At 39.8% G+C, this 16,611-nt stretch overlaps 1 protein-coding gene across 1 annotated transcript; it reads right to left on the bottom strand.

Annotated features, from left to right (window-relative positions):
* Positions 1-607: 607 nt before the first annotated feature.
* Positions 608-14,719, bottom strand: LOC128458384 (myosin heavy chain, fast skeletal muscle-like). The gene is made up of 38 exons (XM_053443206.1): positions 14,516-14,719; positions 13,476-13,619; positions 13,235-13,391; positions 12,768-12,795; positions 12,546-12,660; positions 12,363-12,455; positions 12,210-12,273; positions 12,022-12,120; positions 11,835-11,938; positions 11,607-11,745; positions 11,405-11,523; positions 10,861-11,010; positions 10,593-10,763; positions 10,203-10,509; positions 9,985-10,073; positions 9,659-9,746; positions 9,437-9,554; positions 9,224-9,347; positions 8,957-9,093; positions 8,619-8,874; positions 8,289-8,531; positions 7,523-7,699; positions 7,297-7,442; positions 7,125-7,215; positions 6,648-7,037; positions 6,415-6,541; positions 6,217-6,335; positions 5,935-6,131; positions 4,905-5,088; positions 4,657-4,822; positions 4,451-4,575; positions 3,873-4,181; positions 2,502-2,705; positions 2,292-2,417; positions 2,037-2,207; positions 1,096-1,200; positions 860-955; positions 608-769 (listed from the first exon to the last, which is right to left on the bottom strand). The coding sequence occupies exons 1-38, from the start codon at positions 14,717-14,719 to the stop codon at positions 608-610; spliced, it is 5,844 nt and encodes a 1,947-aa protein (XP_053299181.1).
* Positions 14,720-16,611: the final 1,892 nt, after the last annotated feature.

The raw sequence follows: 16,611 nt of genomic DNA, 5'->3' as shown, positions 1-16,611 counted from the left end.
CAGTATACATTTCTACGACTCTTGAACAAAAACTCAGATTGTTAATCGTATTCGCTCATTTGTGTTCAAAGGACACATATTCTGCTCATGTTCAGGTGGATCATTTTAATTTGTGTTATTACCTGAAAAGGTTTACATGTTCTAACGTTGAGAAAACACATCACGTTCCCCATACTGTCCATTGCTGCAGCTCCTCCTTTTAGCCTCTGACCAAAACACCCCATTCGGTTTTAGCACCTGTCTCTTTAAGACCCCCACCACAATAAAGCACAGTCTGCTCTCATTGGTCAACCACCTCCAGCGTGTGTAAGAAATGTGAGCCTCTACTTTTGCTTTACCTGGCTTGGTTAGGGTGGCGTGACAGACTAGCCGCTGGTCATGTGTTATGCAAATGTGGGGTGATCATGTGACGTCAAGATGATGCAGAATATTTTTGGCGGACTTTGGGCTTTTTAAATTTGCAGAACGTTTACATTCACCAAAAAACATATATAACGCATAAAGGGGAAAGTAAAACTGAAAAAAAAAACTCCTTAACTTCTCAACTGTCACTGTAAGAACTGTCTCAATAACAATATTTCGCTCTATATAGACTTGTACTTAAGGTTTATTTGAAATATAAGCAGCTCAGTACCTTTGTCCCGATTTCTCGGCTCTTGGCTCGCATCTTGTTGGCCAGAGATTCGGCCAAGTCAGCTCTCTCCTCTGCCTCCTCCAGCTCGTGCTGGGCCTTCCTAAATCTTGCCATGTGCACGTTAGCCTGCTCCTCCTGGAAATCAACCATGTTTAATGTATTGGTGATCGCACAACAAATCTCTGAAGTCATTTTTCTATTTTAACTGGTTTGAAATTCACTGACAGCTTCCTCAGCGTTTCGTTTGTAGGCCTTCATTTTGATCTGGAGCTTGTCGACCAAATCTTGCAGTCGAGCGATGTTTTTCTTGTCCTCCTCAGACTTAAAGGAGCAAAGACACATTTCCCTCAGGTTACTGGACACTCAAGGATTCTGTTTTCAGGACTCTTTTGTTTGGACAGCAACATAATCATGTGGCAGGAGGCTGCATTGATTACAAAGATAAAGAAACTTGGATTTACCTGATAGGTCACCTCTTTGACCTTCCTCTCATATTTGCGGACTCCTTTGATGGACTCAGAGGAACGCTTTTGCTCGGCTTCAAGCTCACTTTCCAGCTCACGGACCTGAGAACGAGAGCAGAAAAGATGATGTCACTATAAGAGACTTGTATTTATGAGTCAAAAGAGTCACAAACTCCGAAAGACTGAAACATGACTTTGGCTGCAGCCTTCTTATAACTGATTCTACGTCTGCAACATGAAACACGATGAGGATGAAAACTAAATTAGTCAATTCATTAACTAACTGGCAACTGCCTTGATGATCAAGTAACTGCTTTAATCATTTAGGGTCTGGTTCTTTCTCTAAAACAGCAGGACAATTATATATGTTAGATTAAGCTTCTTTAAAATTCCAACAGGTATTTTATGGAAAAAATAAAATAATCCAATAATGATGAAAATAACCAGCATCATTGATGGAGATATTTTTTCCAGATGTCACATAGTTCTTATCAACATGTTATATATATTTTCCTTTTTCTTTTTTTTTTAAATTTTATTGTATAGTTTGTCAGATGTTACTCTTGTACTTTAAGTTCCTTTTATTTATTTTTCTCTCTGTACTTTCAGCACCTCTTTATTTATTTGCTTTACATTTATCCTTATTTTTCCACTTAAACACCAAAGCAAACTCCTTGAATGGGACAACCTACCTAAATTAATAGGATTCTGATTCCGTTTGACACTGACGACCACAGGTAATTGAAGTCCTGTTATCATCCCAAAGAAGCTGATTGAACTTCACGCATGATAAATACATAAATGGCCAACCAACTCATGAGATGATCATAGGATTTTACATTTGTTGCATTTTTCTTTTTATCCACCTCTCAATGTGTGAAGGGTTATGTCATGGTTTATAATTGTGAGTTGTAAGAAGACACAGGCAGCATACATACTCTTGCCTCCAACTTCTGAAGCTGTTTCTTCCCTCCCTTCAGGGCCAAGTTTTCAGCCTCATCTAATCGATGCTGTAGGTCTTTCACTGTGACCTCCACGTTCTTCTTCATCCTCTCCAGGTGAGCACTGGTGTCCTGCTCCTTCCTCAGCTCCTCAGCCATCATGGCAGCCTAAAGGCGCCACAACCGTAGTACTGATTTATTTTTTAATCTCATAAAAAGGAATAAATGAAGAAGCCTGTAAAATCCCCTTACATCAGTAATGGCTTTCTTGGCCTTCTCCTCTGCATTCCTGGCCTCTTGAACGGCTTCCTCTATCTCACCGTGCAGACGAGTTACATCCGTTTCAATTTTCTTTTTGGTGTTCAGAAGGCTGATGTTCTGCAAAAGATGACGCAAATGTTGTAGAGGTAATGCAAATCAGAGGGATTTGTTCAGTATGTCAATGTTTGTAGGGAAACCTACCTGAGAGTGCAGAAGTCCTGCTCTCTCGCTGGCATCAACCAGTTCCTGTTCAACTATTTTGCGGCTCCTCTCCGTCTGTTCCACGACCACTCGAAGCTCTTCGATCTCTGCCTGCATCAAGGCCGTTCTGCGCTCCATCATGGCCACCTGCTCCTTCATATCCTCCTCCCCTCTGACGGAGTCATCCAAGTGGATTTGGGCATCCTGAAAATGCATCGCATCTTGGTTATGCTGAGACTGCTTTGCTGTGCTTTCTGTCTCGCTTGCGGCAGGAGACCAAGGAGGTCGATGCCTGATGTTTGGTTGGTTAGTTAATTTGTCCACATTAGCCCAGAGCATAATATCACAGCTATCACAGGTCTTTTATGACCATCAGGTCAAACTTTGACGAAAACATAAAAATGTTATCATCTCCAGAGGGTGGTTCCTAAAGTTGATGGTGACCAGCCAATCTTTTCTTTATCACCACTTAATCGGAAGTGTCCCAATCTTTCGCTGAACCTCCATTATCTAAACCGCTTATCGTTGAGGGAGACTGTATCCAATAATCACGGCTGTAATCGGGGGAGAGGCAGGTCGCGGCTAGCGTACCGCAGGTCTGACACACACAGACAGACTTCTGCTAATTCGCTTTTTAGCAATTTAGGTTTTAATCAATCTATTAACATTGCAGCTTCTACAGCCTGCTACGTTTATGAATCTTAAGTGATGGTGATCATCAACATATTGACCAGTTTGGTCCAGACTGACATTTTTTCACAGCAACTTCATGGACCCCAGAGAATGAACCCAAAGTTGCCTCGGTGTGACTGAAACTTCTCTGCAAAGGATGCATTGCAATAGAATTTTGTAGACATTCACTGTTTCTAAAGTAAGTCGATGAAACCTTTGAGGGGCTTCAGAGAGGAAACTCACAAGAGACTGATTGGATTGCATCGTTAAGATAGATTTTGGTAGACTTACTAGTTAGCTCTACTGAGGTTAAAGAATCAGCGAAAAATCTGTTACTGTTCTAGAAAAAATTGCTGCCTGCGATTGTTTCTTTGCTCTTTCATCAGCGTTTATTGATAAAACAGAAAAATTTCAACAAGGCAATAATAATTATTTGTCATTGGTATTGCTAATGAAAAGATAACGCAGTGGAGCATGGATAATGGAGCTGCAATGAGAGGAGTGATTTACATTAGACTACAATATCTATTTGCTGCTAATGACCAAAATGAACTACCTCTTGATAATAACGTTTGCCCGAAACCGCAAAATGTTTAGCAACAATACATTTGAAAAACTATTCATTTTAAATTTTTAACAAGAATATATTACGGGTTAGAGATGTGAACAACGGTGAATGAAACAATGGTGTGGTTGTACCTTTAGTTGCCCTTGAATGGTCCTCAGCTGTTTCTGGGCCTCAGACGCCTGCCTGTTAGCATGGCTCAGCTGGATCTCCATCTCGTTCAGGTCTCCCTCCATCTTCTTCTTGACTCTCAGGGCGTCGTTCCTGCTCCGCACCTCAGCGTCCAGAGTGGCCGTCATGGACTCCATCACTCTCTGGTTGTTCCTCTTCATCTGGTCGATCTCCTCGTCTTTCTCCGCCACTTTTCTGTCCACTTCAGCCTTCACCTGGTTTAGATCCATTTGTACGCGCAGGATCTTTGACTCCTCCTGTTCCAGTGAGGCCTTAAAAACAAATGAGTTTGCACATGTACTTTTTCTCATGACCAGTTGAGTAAAGCAATAACATTGTTTTGCTGTGTTAATGGATGATGCTCGCAAGTAAAGTGGTGTTAAGAAGTGTTTTGAGGTCTTGACAGAAAAGTAACAAAAAAGGTAAGGCTGTTTGCCGTATTTGTACCATGCAACTGTATTACTATTAATTGACAACAAATCTGCCAGCACTGGTGTTCAATTTAATATGACTGGGTGCCTATGTTTTCAGTATTGGATACCTCAGCTTCCTCCAGGGCAGTGTGCATGTCATATTTCTCCGTTTCCACTTGCTTCTTGAATTTCTCCAGCTCATGAACCGTCTTCCCACTCTCTCCAAGTTGTTCTGTCAGGTCCGAGATCTCCTCTGCATTTCCAAAGAAGGCACATTATAGAGGTTTTGAAATATACATAACACCTTTTCACCTCAGAGTAAGATTTCACTCACGTTGTAGGTTTTTATTCTCCCTCTTCATTGTCTCCAGATGATCTAGAGCTTCTTCATATGAGTTCTTCAGTTTGAAAAGCTCGGTGCTCAGAGATCGAGATTCTTTCTGAGTACCTTCAAGCTCTGCCTGAGTCTCCTCAAACTTCTGCTTCCACTCAGCTAGAATCTTAATTAATAACGTTTTTTATCATTAATGATGTAACAGAAACAAACGTTTTGGTATTGAATTTAATTGTCAAAGAAAATACCTTGTCAAAGTTTCTCTGCTTCTTGTCAAGGGTAGCAGCTAAGCTGTTGGATTTTTCAACATCCACCATGGTATCCTCCATTTCACTCTGAAGTCTCTGTTTGGTTTTCTCCAGTGAGGCACACTTAGAATTCACTGCTTCGATTTGCTCTTCTGCCTCTTGGAGACGCTGGGCAAGCCTTTTCCTTTAAAGAAATACAGTCGGTGAGAATACAACAAACGAGAATTTAGTAGGAAGGCGAGAAAAAACAGCCCTTAAAGCTTTGGATACACCCCTCTTCAAAATGGTGCTTTTAAAAAACTAACATCATGTAACAGAATTACGTGTAAATATAAATTATCTGCATTACAGCTCAAATAAAGATGATTCGTAAGAGTGTCTGAATTAACCATTGACAACATGAAATTGGACGACATGACAGCTGCTCACAAGTGAAGCCAAAACTTTGATCACCTCCTGGTGGCCGGCTGCAGTATAAATCATAAACCTCGACTCCTCCATGTTAGCAGTCATATAAACCGTTCTCAAAGATGGTTTCTCTTACTTCGGTTACAATTATTATCAATTGTATTTTTCTGTTGTTTTATTACGTCTGACGAATGAGCCACCATCAACACTTCACTGAGTAGATAATGACTGCATTTTCATTTTTCAGTGAACTATCCCTTTGACAGCAGAATATGTTGGTGTTGTTGCTTGTCTTATGACGACATTGTGGCAAAAGAGCAAGCAGTTAATGCATCACTTAAGCTGACCTATTTTTTTTATATTTTGTCATTTTATGTAGTTAACACACGATAGTGATAACAGGAAACAAGGAACAACAAGAGTTAACTAATGTCCACAGGCCGACTGGCCTAACACTGTCTGTTTGGTGTTTGGTACTGGGAAGATATGATTAGGACTTTTTCATTACAAATGATAGTGGTAAGAGAGAAGAATAAAACAACATGCGATCTTGATAACAATCTGCTAAATGCAGCTTTAAAGCAAATATCAGCCAAATATCTCAATCTAAATATTGAATTACTTTGCCTCCTCAAGCTCCTCGGTGCGTTGGATGGCGTCAGTCTCATACTTGTTCCTCCACAGAGCCACCTCGGTGTTCGCCTTTGACAAACTCCGCTGCAGCTCAGCTTTGGCCTCCTGCTCTTCCTCATACTGCTCCCGAAGCAGATCAGAGTCATGACGAGCAGACTGCAGACTGTGAGCCAGGGCATTCTTAGCCTGGGAGGAGGACATCGACGCGGAAGCTCATGAGAAAGAAAGATCAAGGAAACCAGAGATGCGATTTTGTGAGAGCTTTAATTACCTTTGTTTCTTCCTCAATCCGGCGTTTCAGTTCATCAATCTGTGTCATGAATCCCTGTTTTCCTCTTGTCAGTTGGGAAATGAGACTCTCTCTCTCTTCCATTTGTCGCGAAAATTCCCCTATGACGACAAACAAGAAATCACGTCTTAATTAAAAGTCTTGATTGAATGAATAAACTAAAGGGAAGGACAAAACTACCATTCTCAGTTTGAAAACGGGACCTCTGATTGGTGAGATCAGAAATTTGTCTCGTGTTTTCATCACTCTTGGTCTTTAGCTCCATTAGCTGATCCTCAAGTGAGCGACACATCTTCTCCAGGTTGATCTGTAAAAATATCCCACCATCACAAATTAGACATTCAAGCAATTAAATCAATTGACCTAAGTGACCCTCATGGTCAAAAAAAATATTTCACATTTATATATCCCACCTTTGCTTTTGCAACTGTTTCCATATTGCTGGCCAAATCATCAATCTCCATCTTTAATTCGCTCTTTTCCTTCTCCAGTTTCTGTTTGATTCTCTGGAGGTTGTCGTTCTGCTCTCCGAGCTCGGCCATGCTGTCTGCCTGCTTCTTGCGCAGTGCAACGGTTGTGGCCTCGTGGTGGAGCGTGGACTCCTCCAGGTCACGACGAACCTTGAGGAACTCGGCTTCACGCTTCTTGTTCATTTCAATCTGTGCGGTTGTGGATCCTCCTGCCTCCTCCAGCCTCTCACTGATCTCCTCAATCTCCCTGGTGAGGTCAGACCTCTGTTTCTCGATCTTAGCGCGAACCGCTCGCTCAGCCTCCACTTCCTCTTCAAGCTCTTCAATGCGAGCCTTAAAACAAAAAACGCAATATTCAATGATGAGGGGTGAGTTGTTAATAATGAATCTGATCAATGTATTGAATTAGAGCTTTATTACATTGAGTTCCTTCATCTTCTTTTGAAGCTGGTTATTATTTGTTTGCTCGTCTGCAATTGTGCTGAGCAGCTTGTCGTTCTCAAATTCTTTTCTGTGGGTAAGAAAACCATTAAAAAGTTGTTTCAAAGCAAACTTATTTCCCTCACAAACATTGCCAATTATCAAATTTTACTTTTTCATTTTCTCCTCAGATTGCTGCTTATCATTTTCCAGATCCATCAGAGATTCCTGTGTGAGCTTCAGATCTCCCTCAAGCTTTCTCTTGGCTCTTTCAAGGTCCATGCGGATCTTCTTTTCCTGCTCCAGTGACCCCTCAAGCTGGAGAACAGGTGGTACAAGGTTACGTCAAATGTTGAGTATAGTGTCAGTGTCGGTACATGCCTGTGTGAGCAACTCACATCATCCACTTGTTGTTCAAGCTTAGACTTGGCTTTGGTCAGAGAGTTGACTTTGTCTTCCTCTACTTGAAGATCATCCAGTGCCTGTTGATGAGCTTCTTGAAGAGCTTTCTTCTCCTTGGTCAGTTTGCCAATGTTTTCATCCTGACCTGCCAGCTCTTCCATTATATTTTTGACCTGCAACAGGTAATAGCCATGCAATACAATTATAAGCCTGAAATTAAACAAATCCTATCAGGAATTCAGAAAACAGTTATATGTTTTATGGCTACACAGTTATCCACTTATTATTTTAACTAGAATGGCACTTAGATGGCATTCAGAAGAGTGCATATCTCATGCCAAAGCCCAGCAGTCGCTCTATTAACATTCACTAGATCCAGATTTGGATTTGCACCAAATTGCACACTTTGTTTATTCACCTAAACATGCCTGATTTCTTCATCAAGTTCCATAAATCATTTCCTGAGTAATCAATGAAAATGTCCTATCTCACAAACTTAACGAAGGTGAAATAATCCAGCCCTTGATCTGGATCACAAATGTAACAGTTTATCTCTCTGAGCTATACAGCTGCTTTCCAACAAGTTTCATAGAAATCAGTTTGGAAGTTTTTGCATGAGTCAACAAACAAGACTGGCATGCATTCGAGCACTTACCTCCATCAATTTATATTAAATATCCATATATCCAAAATCCACAACCATTATAATAAAGCATTAAGTAGGAGGTTAACAGAACCAGTCGTCCAAGTGACATAACAAACCTTGTTTTCTGTGGCATGTTTCTCCTTCTCCACTTTAGCCAGGGTCATTTCTAGGTCATCAATATCTTTTTTAAGCTCAGAGCATTCGTCCTCCAGCTTCCGCTTCTTAGCGGTCAACTCAGCATTTATTTCCTCCTCATCATCCAGTCTCTCGGTCACCTCTTTGAGTTTGGACTCAAGCTGGATTTTGCTTTTGATCAAGCCTTCACATCTCTCCTCTGCATCGCAGAGATTTTCTGAGTCCTAAGAAAAACACAACAACACTAATTTACTGTCCTTCAGAGACTGATTTGCCTGAGATCAGTTCATTTCATTTGCTTGGATACTCACAGCCTGTACTTGAAGGAGGAAGTTATTTTTCTCCTGTAGCAGAGAAACCATTTTCTCTTCAATCTCCTTTCTTTTGGACTCTGACTTTGACAGATCCTCCTTGCACTTGATGAAGTCTTCTTTCATGGTCGCCATCTCCTTTTCGGACTCCGCACTCTTTAGAAGTGGCTTTATTTTAAAAAAGAGCTTCATCCATGGCCAGTGTTTCACGTTCATGAATGAGCGCAAATTGTATTGCAGAATCCAGACGCAATCTCTGTCACATATACAGCAACAATGGTATTAGTGGTTTATTAATGTCCTTGACAAATACAGAGTATTTTTGGTGATAATATTACCTTTTTACAACCAGATTGTTGTATTCTTTTCTCATCAGACCACCACGACAGAGTGCCTGAGTCTGGGTCACCAGAGAAACTAGTTTCTCATCTCGCAGCTCCTCTAGAGTGCCAAGTAAACCAGCTTTGAAGAAGACCTACAACAACATGGTTCTGTAATGCTGCATTCAGTTCATTAAAATTAATAATTTTGCTGCTCGTTAAGAGTATTTTCAGTGGTTCAAAGGCTTTTATAACATCCCCCAAATGAGGGTAATGACCACATACCTTTGTAGAACCAAATCGGTACTCTGTGTGGTCAAGGTCAATCGAACTAAGAAGCTTCTCAGAGGCTTTCTTTCCATCTATGAATTGTCCATCTGGGATGGCATTCGCATTGAGGATTCTATACCTGTTCAGATACATCATCACAATCTGGAATGGTGTAGAGGAAAGTGCGAGTATTAGTTATAAATATATATTTATTTTATCTTTCTTTACCTCTGCTTGAAGTCCGCATAAAGGATCCTGCTGGGAAATCCCTTTCTGCAAATCCTGATACCCTCCAAAACACCGTTGCAGCGTAGTTGGTGGATGACCAAGTGATTCTCCATGATACCTGAATACATATCAACATGAATTGACTGGAAATTAACTCCAGAAGCATAAGTGAATATCACACTTGAATTTGGAGATATAAAGTAGTTGTTCATGATCCTGTACCTGGTGTTTTCACCTCATTTGGAATCAGGCAGCGCACAAAGTGAGGGTGAGTGCTCCTCAAGTTTGTCATGAGTTTTCCTAGATTTTCCTGCAAATGCATAATTACCATTGCACCTTGATTTGAGGATATCAGTGATTTTTCTTATCAAAGCTTATTTATTCTTTTTTTCTCCTTACTTAGTTGCCCCATATATTCAACCATCCAACCAACCATTAATATTATACAAATGGAATTTACTGTAGATGAAAACTACATGAAGGCACCACCTTGGATGATCATTTTGAGCCCAAAAATCTGAAATACATATATTCATTGCAATTTCTACCCTGAAAACAGCAGACACTGTTTGAAAGGAGCCTCCCTTCTTCTTTCCAGCTTTCTTTCCTTTTCCACCTCCAGCATCACCACCTGATTCTACAAAGTAAACAGAAAAATGAGTCGTCCTTTACAAATGAAGTCTGGCTTGACAAAATTCACAGCTATCCTTCGACTATCTCAAGGATTTTAGTTTCTGTCACTGATATTAATAATTAAAGCATTAACCTTCAGCACCAGAAAAGGAGGCATACAAGAAAGCCAGAAGCTTCATTGGCGACTTCTGGTAAAGCTGCACCACAGACTCGTTCAGCGGGTCTTTGTTCTTCTCCAGCCATCCGGTGATGTTGTAGTCCACGGTGCCGGCGTAGTGCAACAAAGAGAAGTGAGCCTCGGGCTTGCCTTTGACAACCTTTGGCTTTTGGAAGGCATTCGTCTTTCCAAGATGCTGGTCATAGAGTTTATTCTTAAAGGACATGTCTGAGGCCTTGGGGAACATACACTCCTCTTCAAGGATTGAAAAGATGCCCATCGGCTGTTGAATATATCACAGGTGCATGTGAGATGTTGTGTTTGAAATTATGTCAAATATTAAATTGGGCGTGAGATTAATCCTACCTTTTCAATGAGCTCGATGCAGGCTGCCAGGTCCATACCGAAGTCAATGAACACCCAATCAATCCCTTCCTTTTTGTATTCTTCTTGCTCAAGTACGAACATGTGGTGGTTGAAAAACTGTTGCAGCTTCTCGTTGGTGAAATTAATGCAGAGTTGCTCCATGCTGTTGTACTGAGACAAAGATTACTATTAACTTATGACACATCCACAAAAACTTGATAACCATCAATGTCAACTGACTCTCCTGAACTTAACACTGCAAACTCACGTCAAATATTTCAAATCCAGCAATGTCCAACACTCCAATGTAAAACTGTCTGGGCTGCTTTGTGTCCAGCATCTCATTGATTCGTATGACCATCCATAAGAACATCTTCTCATAAACAGACTTTGCCAGAGCACCAACTGCATTGGTGACCTGATCCGGAGGTGTTACACAAACAAGATACACAAACATTGATCGATATGCAAACAAGCTTAACAAAACATATAATACGCTTACAGAGAAAAACGTTCTCCTCGTCTGATATTTGTCCAAACTGTCAACCAAGGTTATTATGTTTTGCCCCAACCAATCGTTGGCAGTATCTAAAGATGGACGACACGTCTCCACTCACTCCCACTGACCACAAATGAAGCCCAAATATCCTGGATACAAATTTTGCCATCTTGCCCTAAAAAGTCTAAGCAGTAGCCTTTGGGGGAGGCAGCCGCAGTAACACATCATCGCCACATAGCATCACAGTGATAACTGTTTTCAATGTTTTCATTATTTCCTATGTAGGGATAATTCATAATAACTCTTTGTGTACCTGGGGTACTGTCTGGCCTTTGGTGACATATTCATTTCCCACTTTCACTCTCGGGTAGCAAAGGCCTTTCAGTAAGTCAGCAGAGTTCAGGCCCATGAGGAAAGCGACTTTGTCTGCAACTGAGAGACAAAAACAGACAATTTCATTCATTCGGTCTGCATCTCTTTACCTGAGACAAAATAACACGAGGATAAAGTCTCACCATCGGTGCCATCGGGCTCCGCCTGCTCCTCCCTCTGCTTCTGCTTGAACTTCATGTTCCCAAAATGTATCACAGAGCCAGTGAGTTTGTAGATGGAGAGTTTCTCCTCATTGGTGAAGCCCAATATATCGGTGGCGGTCTGCTCAATCAAAATAACAGCATTGATTTAAACGAATAAAATGCATCTAAATCCCCTCAAGTCAAATCAAATGACAGAAGAACGCTCACGTCTGTGGCCAAAAGCTCCTCTTTGTCGTCAATGCTGGCCACGGTGATCTGCCCCTGACTTATCATGGGGAAGTCGTATGGGTTTGTTGTTATGAGAAGCATTTCTGTGAGAGACAATCAGATAAAATGACATGCAAACAGTAAAAAGAACAAACTTATAATACAAGATCTAATGGATTCACTGTACCTATGAGCTCTGGTTTGTGTCCAGTCATTATCTGATAGAAAATGTGGTAACTCCTCTCCTCAGACAACTGGAACGACACTCTTGACTTCTCCAATAGGTCTAAATGAAATTCCAAATCAAATAACAATAAATTTACAATTGTAAGTTTACATACAATGAGAATTATTCATTTTGAAAGACAAACTTACAGGTTTCAATATCAGCGGAAGCCAGTTTCCCTGTTGTTCCAAAGTGAATTCTGATGAATTTACCCTATGAAATATAAAAATCTGAAAAATTACACATTAAAACAAACAGTATATGATATAATATCTTTTTCTAGTATTAGAGATCATACGTACAAATCTTGAGGAATTGTCGTTCCTCACAGTCTTGGCATTCCCGAAAGCCTCCAGCAAAGGGTTTGCCGAAATGATTTGATCTTCCAGTGTCCCCTGGAAAACACAACAGACAGATTAATCAGAATAACATGTTTTTCTTATATTTAATCTTGTTATGAGTTGGATTTGTGTTGTTTTCTCCACCTGAATTTTTCCAGATGACTGCTCTTTCTTGTCAACACCTCCAGCCACTGCGATTGTCGCAAAATACTGGATGACACGTTTGGTGTTGACAGTCTTTCCTGCACCAGATTCTCCACTGTGAACAAATAGCAAAGGTAGTCTGAGGTCATTTTCAAAAACATACTTTTTCGTTTAAATGATTACATTTTAGGGAAATCTTTCACGTAATTGTTACAGACTCACGTAATCAGGACAGACTGGTTCTCACGATCTGTCAGTGATGAAGAAATATGAACTTATATTAATAATATGTATTTTTATAGGGCTTTGCAAAACCTCCACCTTCCTTTTGGATTCATGAAATTATAATTTATGGAAATCTTCAAAAGGTAAATCTATGTTTTTAGGTGTTTTTGATTTGGTAACTTTTGTAAAATAGCACCCACAGTGGTCTAAAGTGGAAATTACAATAATTTGTAAATCCAAGTTTACTGGCTTCTATTTATTGTACTGTTTAAAAATGACTGTTTATTGTAATTGTATGTTTAAAATGTCAGTGGTATTTCTGACAGAAACTTTATCTATAAATCTGACAAACCTGATCAAAATGTATTGAAAATCAACATTGGTCATGTTTTAAAAAACAATCAGAGGATTTTAATGCTTTGTAATTTTGTTAAATGCTCAGTGGGTGCATTATTATTAATTACCTGTTAGCATATTTTGATATGCATTATCAGAGACAGAGAAAATATGGGGTGGTGCCTCCATGCGCTTTTTGCCTCTGTAGGCCGCCACAACCCTTGGTTCGTACACAGGAAGCCCCTTGTACGGGTTCACGGTGACACAGAAGAGCCCGGAGTAGGTCTGCAGAGGAGAATAGAGAGTATGTGATGATGTGAGGGAGAGAGGATCACTTATACACATCGATACATCCCTGTCATTACTCACATAAATCATCCATGCTGCGTAACGTTCTTTGAGGTTGAACAGCACCGAGGCCTCGTTGAGGTGGGTCATCATGACCATATCCTCGATCTTGTCATACTTTGGGGGATTCATGGGATAACATTCTTCCTCCTTGACTGTTACAGTCTAAGAAATAAAATGAGAACAGCAACATGGAAATTTAAGCAGAATATGAACAAATAGAGTGTAATATTTAAAAAAAGGCACATTTAAAAGGATTAAATGTAAGATGTGAATGTAATATTCAATTCAATCATATGATTTGCAAGTTTAAAAAGTGCTTAGAGAAAAGTTGATAAATAAAAAACTGAGATGTAATTATTTTTATTCATATTATGCCTGGAAAATTTTTAAATATTGTCTTTTATAAGCATTTGTTTTGTCCCGGTTTTTAAACGGACTAACCGAGGCTTCAGACCTTTTTGGTAACCAATTACGTTTTTTCCGTGCATGAAAGGGATGGACTGAGTATTACGGCCACTTAGAAGGAAAGAAATATGAGATTTTAGGCCACCTGAGATTTTAGGCCACCTGTCAGTTTAGAGGGGGAATATCAGAAAATCAGTCTGTCACCTGCGTTAAAATGAGAAATATAGAGCATCTTGTTAAGTTATACTTTAGTATAAGTTTCACAACTAACAAAATACTTCCTATTATTCTTGAAAGTTTTTGTTATCTTCTTCAGTATAGCCCTAATACTGTGTTGTAGTATGGCATGATAAAATATTCCTTCAACACCTATATATTTATGTAGAGACAGATTTGATTTGCTCTATTAATTTATTATGTATTTACTATTTGTATTATAACATTTATTTTTATATAATTGTTATTTTATGTTACCTATTGCTTCATTGTTATGTACCAGATTTCTTGAGAGGTCGAATGTGGACCCAATGAATGAAAATGAAAAAATGTATGACAGCTTCGAAGGATTTATTATTTTCGCTGTTTCGAGTGTAAATATATTTGAAAAGTTTACACCGCTTTATCAGTAATTGTACAAATATAAATATATTTACCTCCCCAGCCTCAGTCTTCACGGTGACATTGCCCCCTTCTTTGCTCTGTATGACACCTTTGATATACAGCTCCTTGGCATCGGGCACAAAGCAGGCTGTTCTGGCATCGAACGGACGGTTCTGAGCCTCCACTCTCTCCTTCTCCGGCTTACGAAGAAAGATGGACGCCGGCCCGTACTGGGCCATCTCGGCATCACTGCTCATGTTGGTACCTGAAGACAAAATAGCAAAAAAAATGAGCCCCACTTTAGTCCAATCACTTCAAATTGAAATTGATTCTATTTTGTGTCTAACTTACCAGGTCTGCAAAACCCAGATGGATTGAATCAAAAGGCACAAAAAATGATGAACAGTTCTCGGCCTCCTCCAAAGATGGATGTCTGTGTCAGGAGTGCGGATGATGGATCTCACCAGTGGCCAGCGACAGGGAGACTAAGTGAAGGCCAGCAGGAGGCTGAGGCTCCTTTTATCAAGACGAACGAGCTGCTAAAGAAAACCGGACATTCCAAACTTGGCAATGTCAAGCTATTTAAATGTCAATCAAGTCGCATTATCAATCCCCGCTCAACACTGAAAAAGACCACGAATCCTTTAGTGGTAATAAGCACGTGTCAACAGTGACAGGTGATGATCCTCCAGCACTATTTTTACATATACCTTCTGTACTGTCAAGAACTGTTATTAGTTACTTGTGTTAATGTTGTGTTTGCTGCTGTTCAGCAAGACGACACTTCATGTTTAATCTATGATGAATTGTCTAGTCGACATAATAAGTATAATGTTGATTTAGCAACAGAGAGTGTGGTTAAGTGTATTTATGGGTATAGACCATATGTAAGTCAGTGTTTTCATAATGTATCATGACCTTCATGTTTATCCTGGATTTGAACACCACCTGCCTGTTCACCTCCAAGGCTCCTTTGCTTGGATTAACTGGTTTAAACCCAGGACAAATGTTGGCACAATGTCAAAGTGATGTTTGGAACTTGCTATGAGAAAATGAAAAACTTTCTGCTTCTGCAAATTCACAAACCAGATCACTTCTTACAGGAAATGGTCTTTAAGTGTTTATTTTTGCAACCCACAAAGAACCATCCAGTCGGTAAAATTACAATTAACAATTTAAATCTCAAATCCTAACAATCAATGCATGCTTACAGGGATGACATTATTGTAAAGACACACATATAACTACCCAGGCTCTACGACACTCGCAGGAGGAACAAACCAAATCATGTTCACTCGGAGTGACAATGAGTTGTTGTCATGTTGTTTAAACCAAAACATCACAATCTCTGCTATAATTTCATCTGAATACACTGTGCTGAAACATACATGTAATAAATAACACAAAACAGAATATATTTTCTAACAGAAAAACTGAAATACATAATACAGAAAACACAAATATACTCAGAATTATCCCACAATTCATTTCAACTGATCATTTAATCCATTCTTCACATCCACTAATCACCATTTTGCCGGAAAGAGACGTGATGGTTGAAGCACAGTGGCTGTGGTTTAAAGCAAAATGTATGAAAAGTCATACTCATGGAGACTGCTCAGAGATATGGATGGTGTATTACCAGCATAACAAGACACATCAAAAAGACTAGTATTGTAACAGAGCAGAAATGGACCGAGAATCAAGCCCTGTGGCACACCTACAATTAAACAGGCAGGTGAAGAAATATTAATGAAGAGAAACACTAACGTTGACATTGGAGAGTAGATTTTATAGAACAAATTGAATAAATAAAGATTTTGTGTTGATTTACTTTATCTTTGCTGGTTTTGAACTGAAATGGTGTTATTCAAACAATGATTATTTTGGATTTTTTACAAGTGAATACATATCATAAGCAGACAGGACACATAACAGTGTCCTGTCTGCTCTATGCTTAAGGCAGTGTCAAACATCAAAGCCATAGGAAACACATAACCACTTTTAGAATAAGAGAGAGAGCGCATGTAACCTGAGCTCTCATCATATTAGCCGGAGCAATGGGCGGGAAGCGAGTGTGAACAGCAACTTGTCATCTGGAAAATTCATCACAGCATCTTCTCATTTCCAGCAGTGAGGCAGAGTGTGT

The sequence above is a fragment of the Pleuronectes platessa genome, chromosome 16 (genome assembly GCF_947347685.1).
Source record: "Pleuronectes platessa chromosome 16, fPlePla1.1, whole genome shotgun sequence".
In the NCBI taxonomy this organism is placed as follows: Eukaryota; Metazoa; Chordata; class Actinopteri; order Pleuronectiformes; family Pleuronectidae; genus Pleuronectes; species Pleuronectes platessa.
Note: the sequence above shows the minus strand (reverse complement) of the source record. Positions and strands in the feature narration are given on the sequence as shown.

Coding starts and splice junctions, on each gene's coding strand:
- LOC128458384 (XM_053443206.1), bottom strand. CDS start 14,719: ATGAGCAGTGATGCCGAGATGGCCCAGTACGGGCCGGCGTCCATCTTT. Junction 11,011..11,404: donor AAGGCCAGACAGTACCCCAG/GTACACAAAGAG, acceptor CCTCCGGATCAG/GTCACCAATGCAGTTGGTGC. Junction 956..1,095: donor TCAAAGAGGTGACCTATCAG/GTAAATCCAAGT, acceptor TGCTCCTTTAAG/TCTGAGGAGGACAAGAAAAA.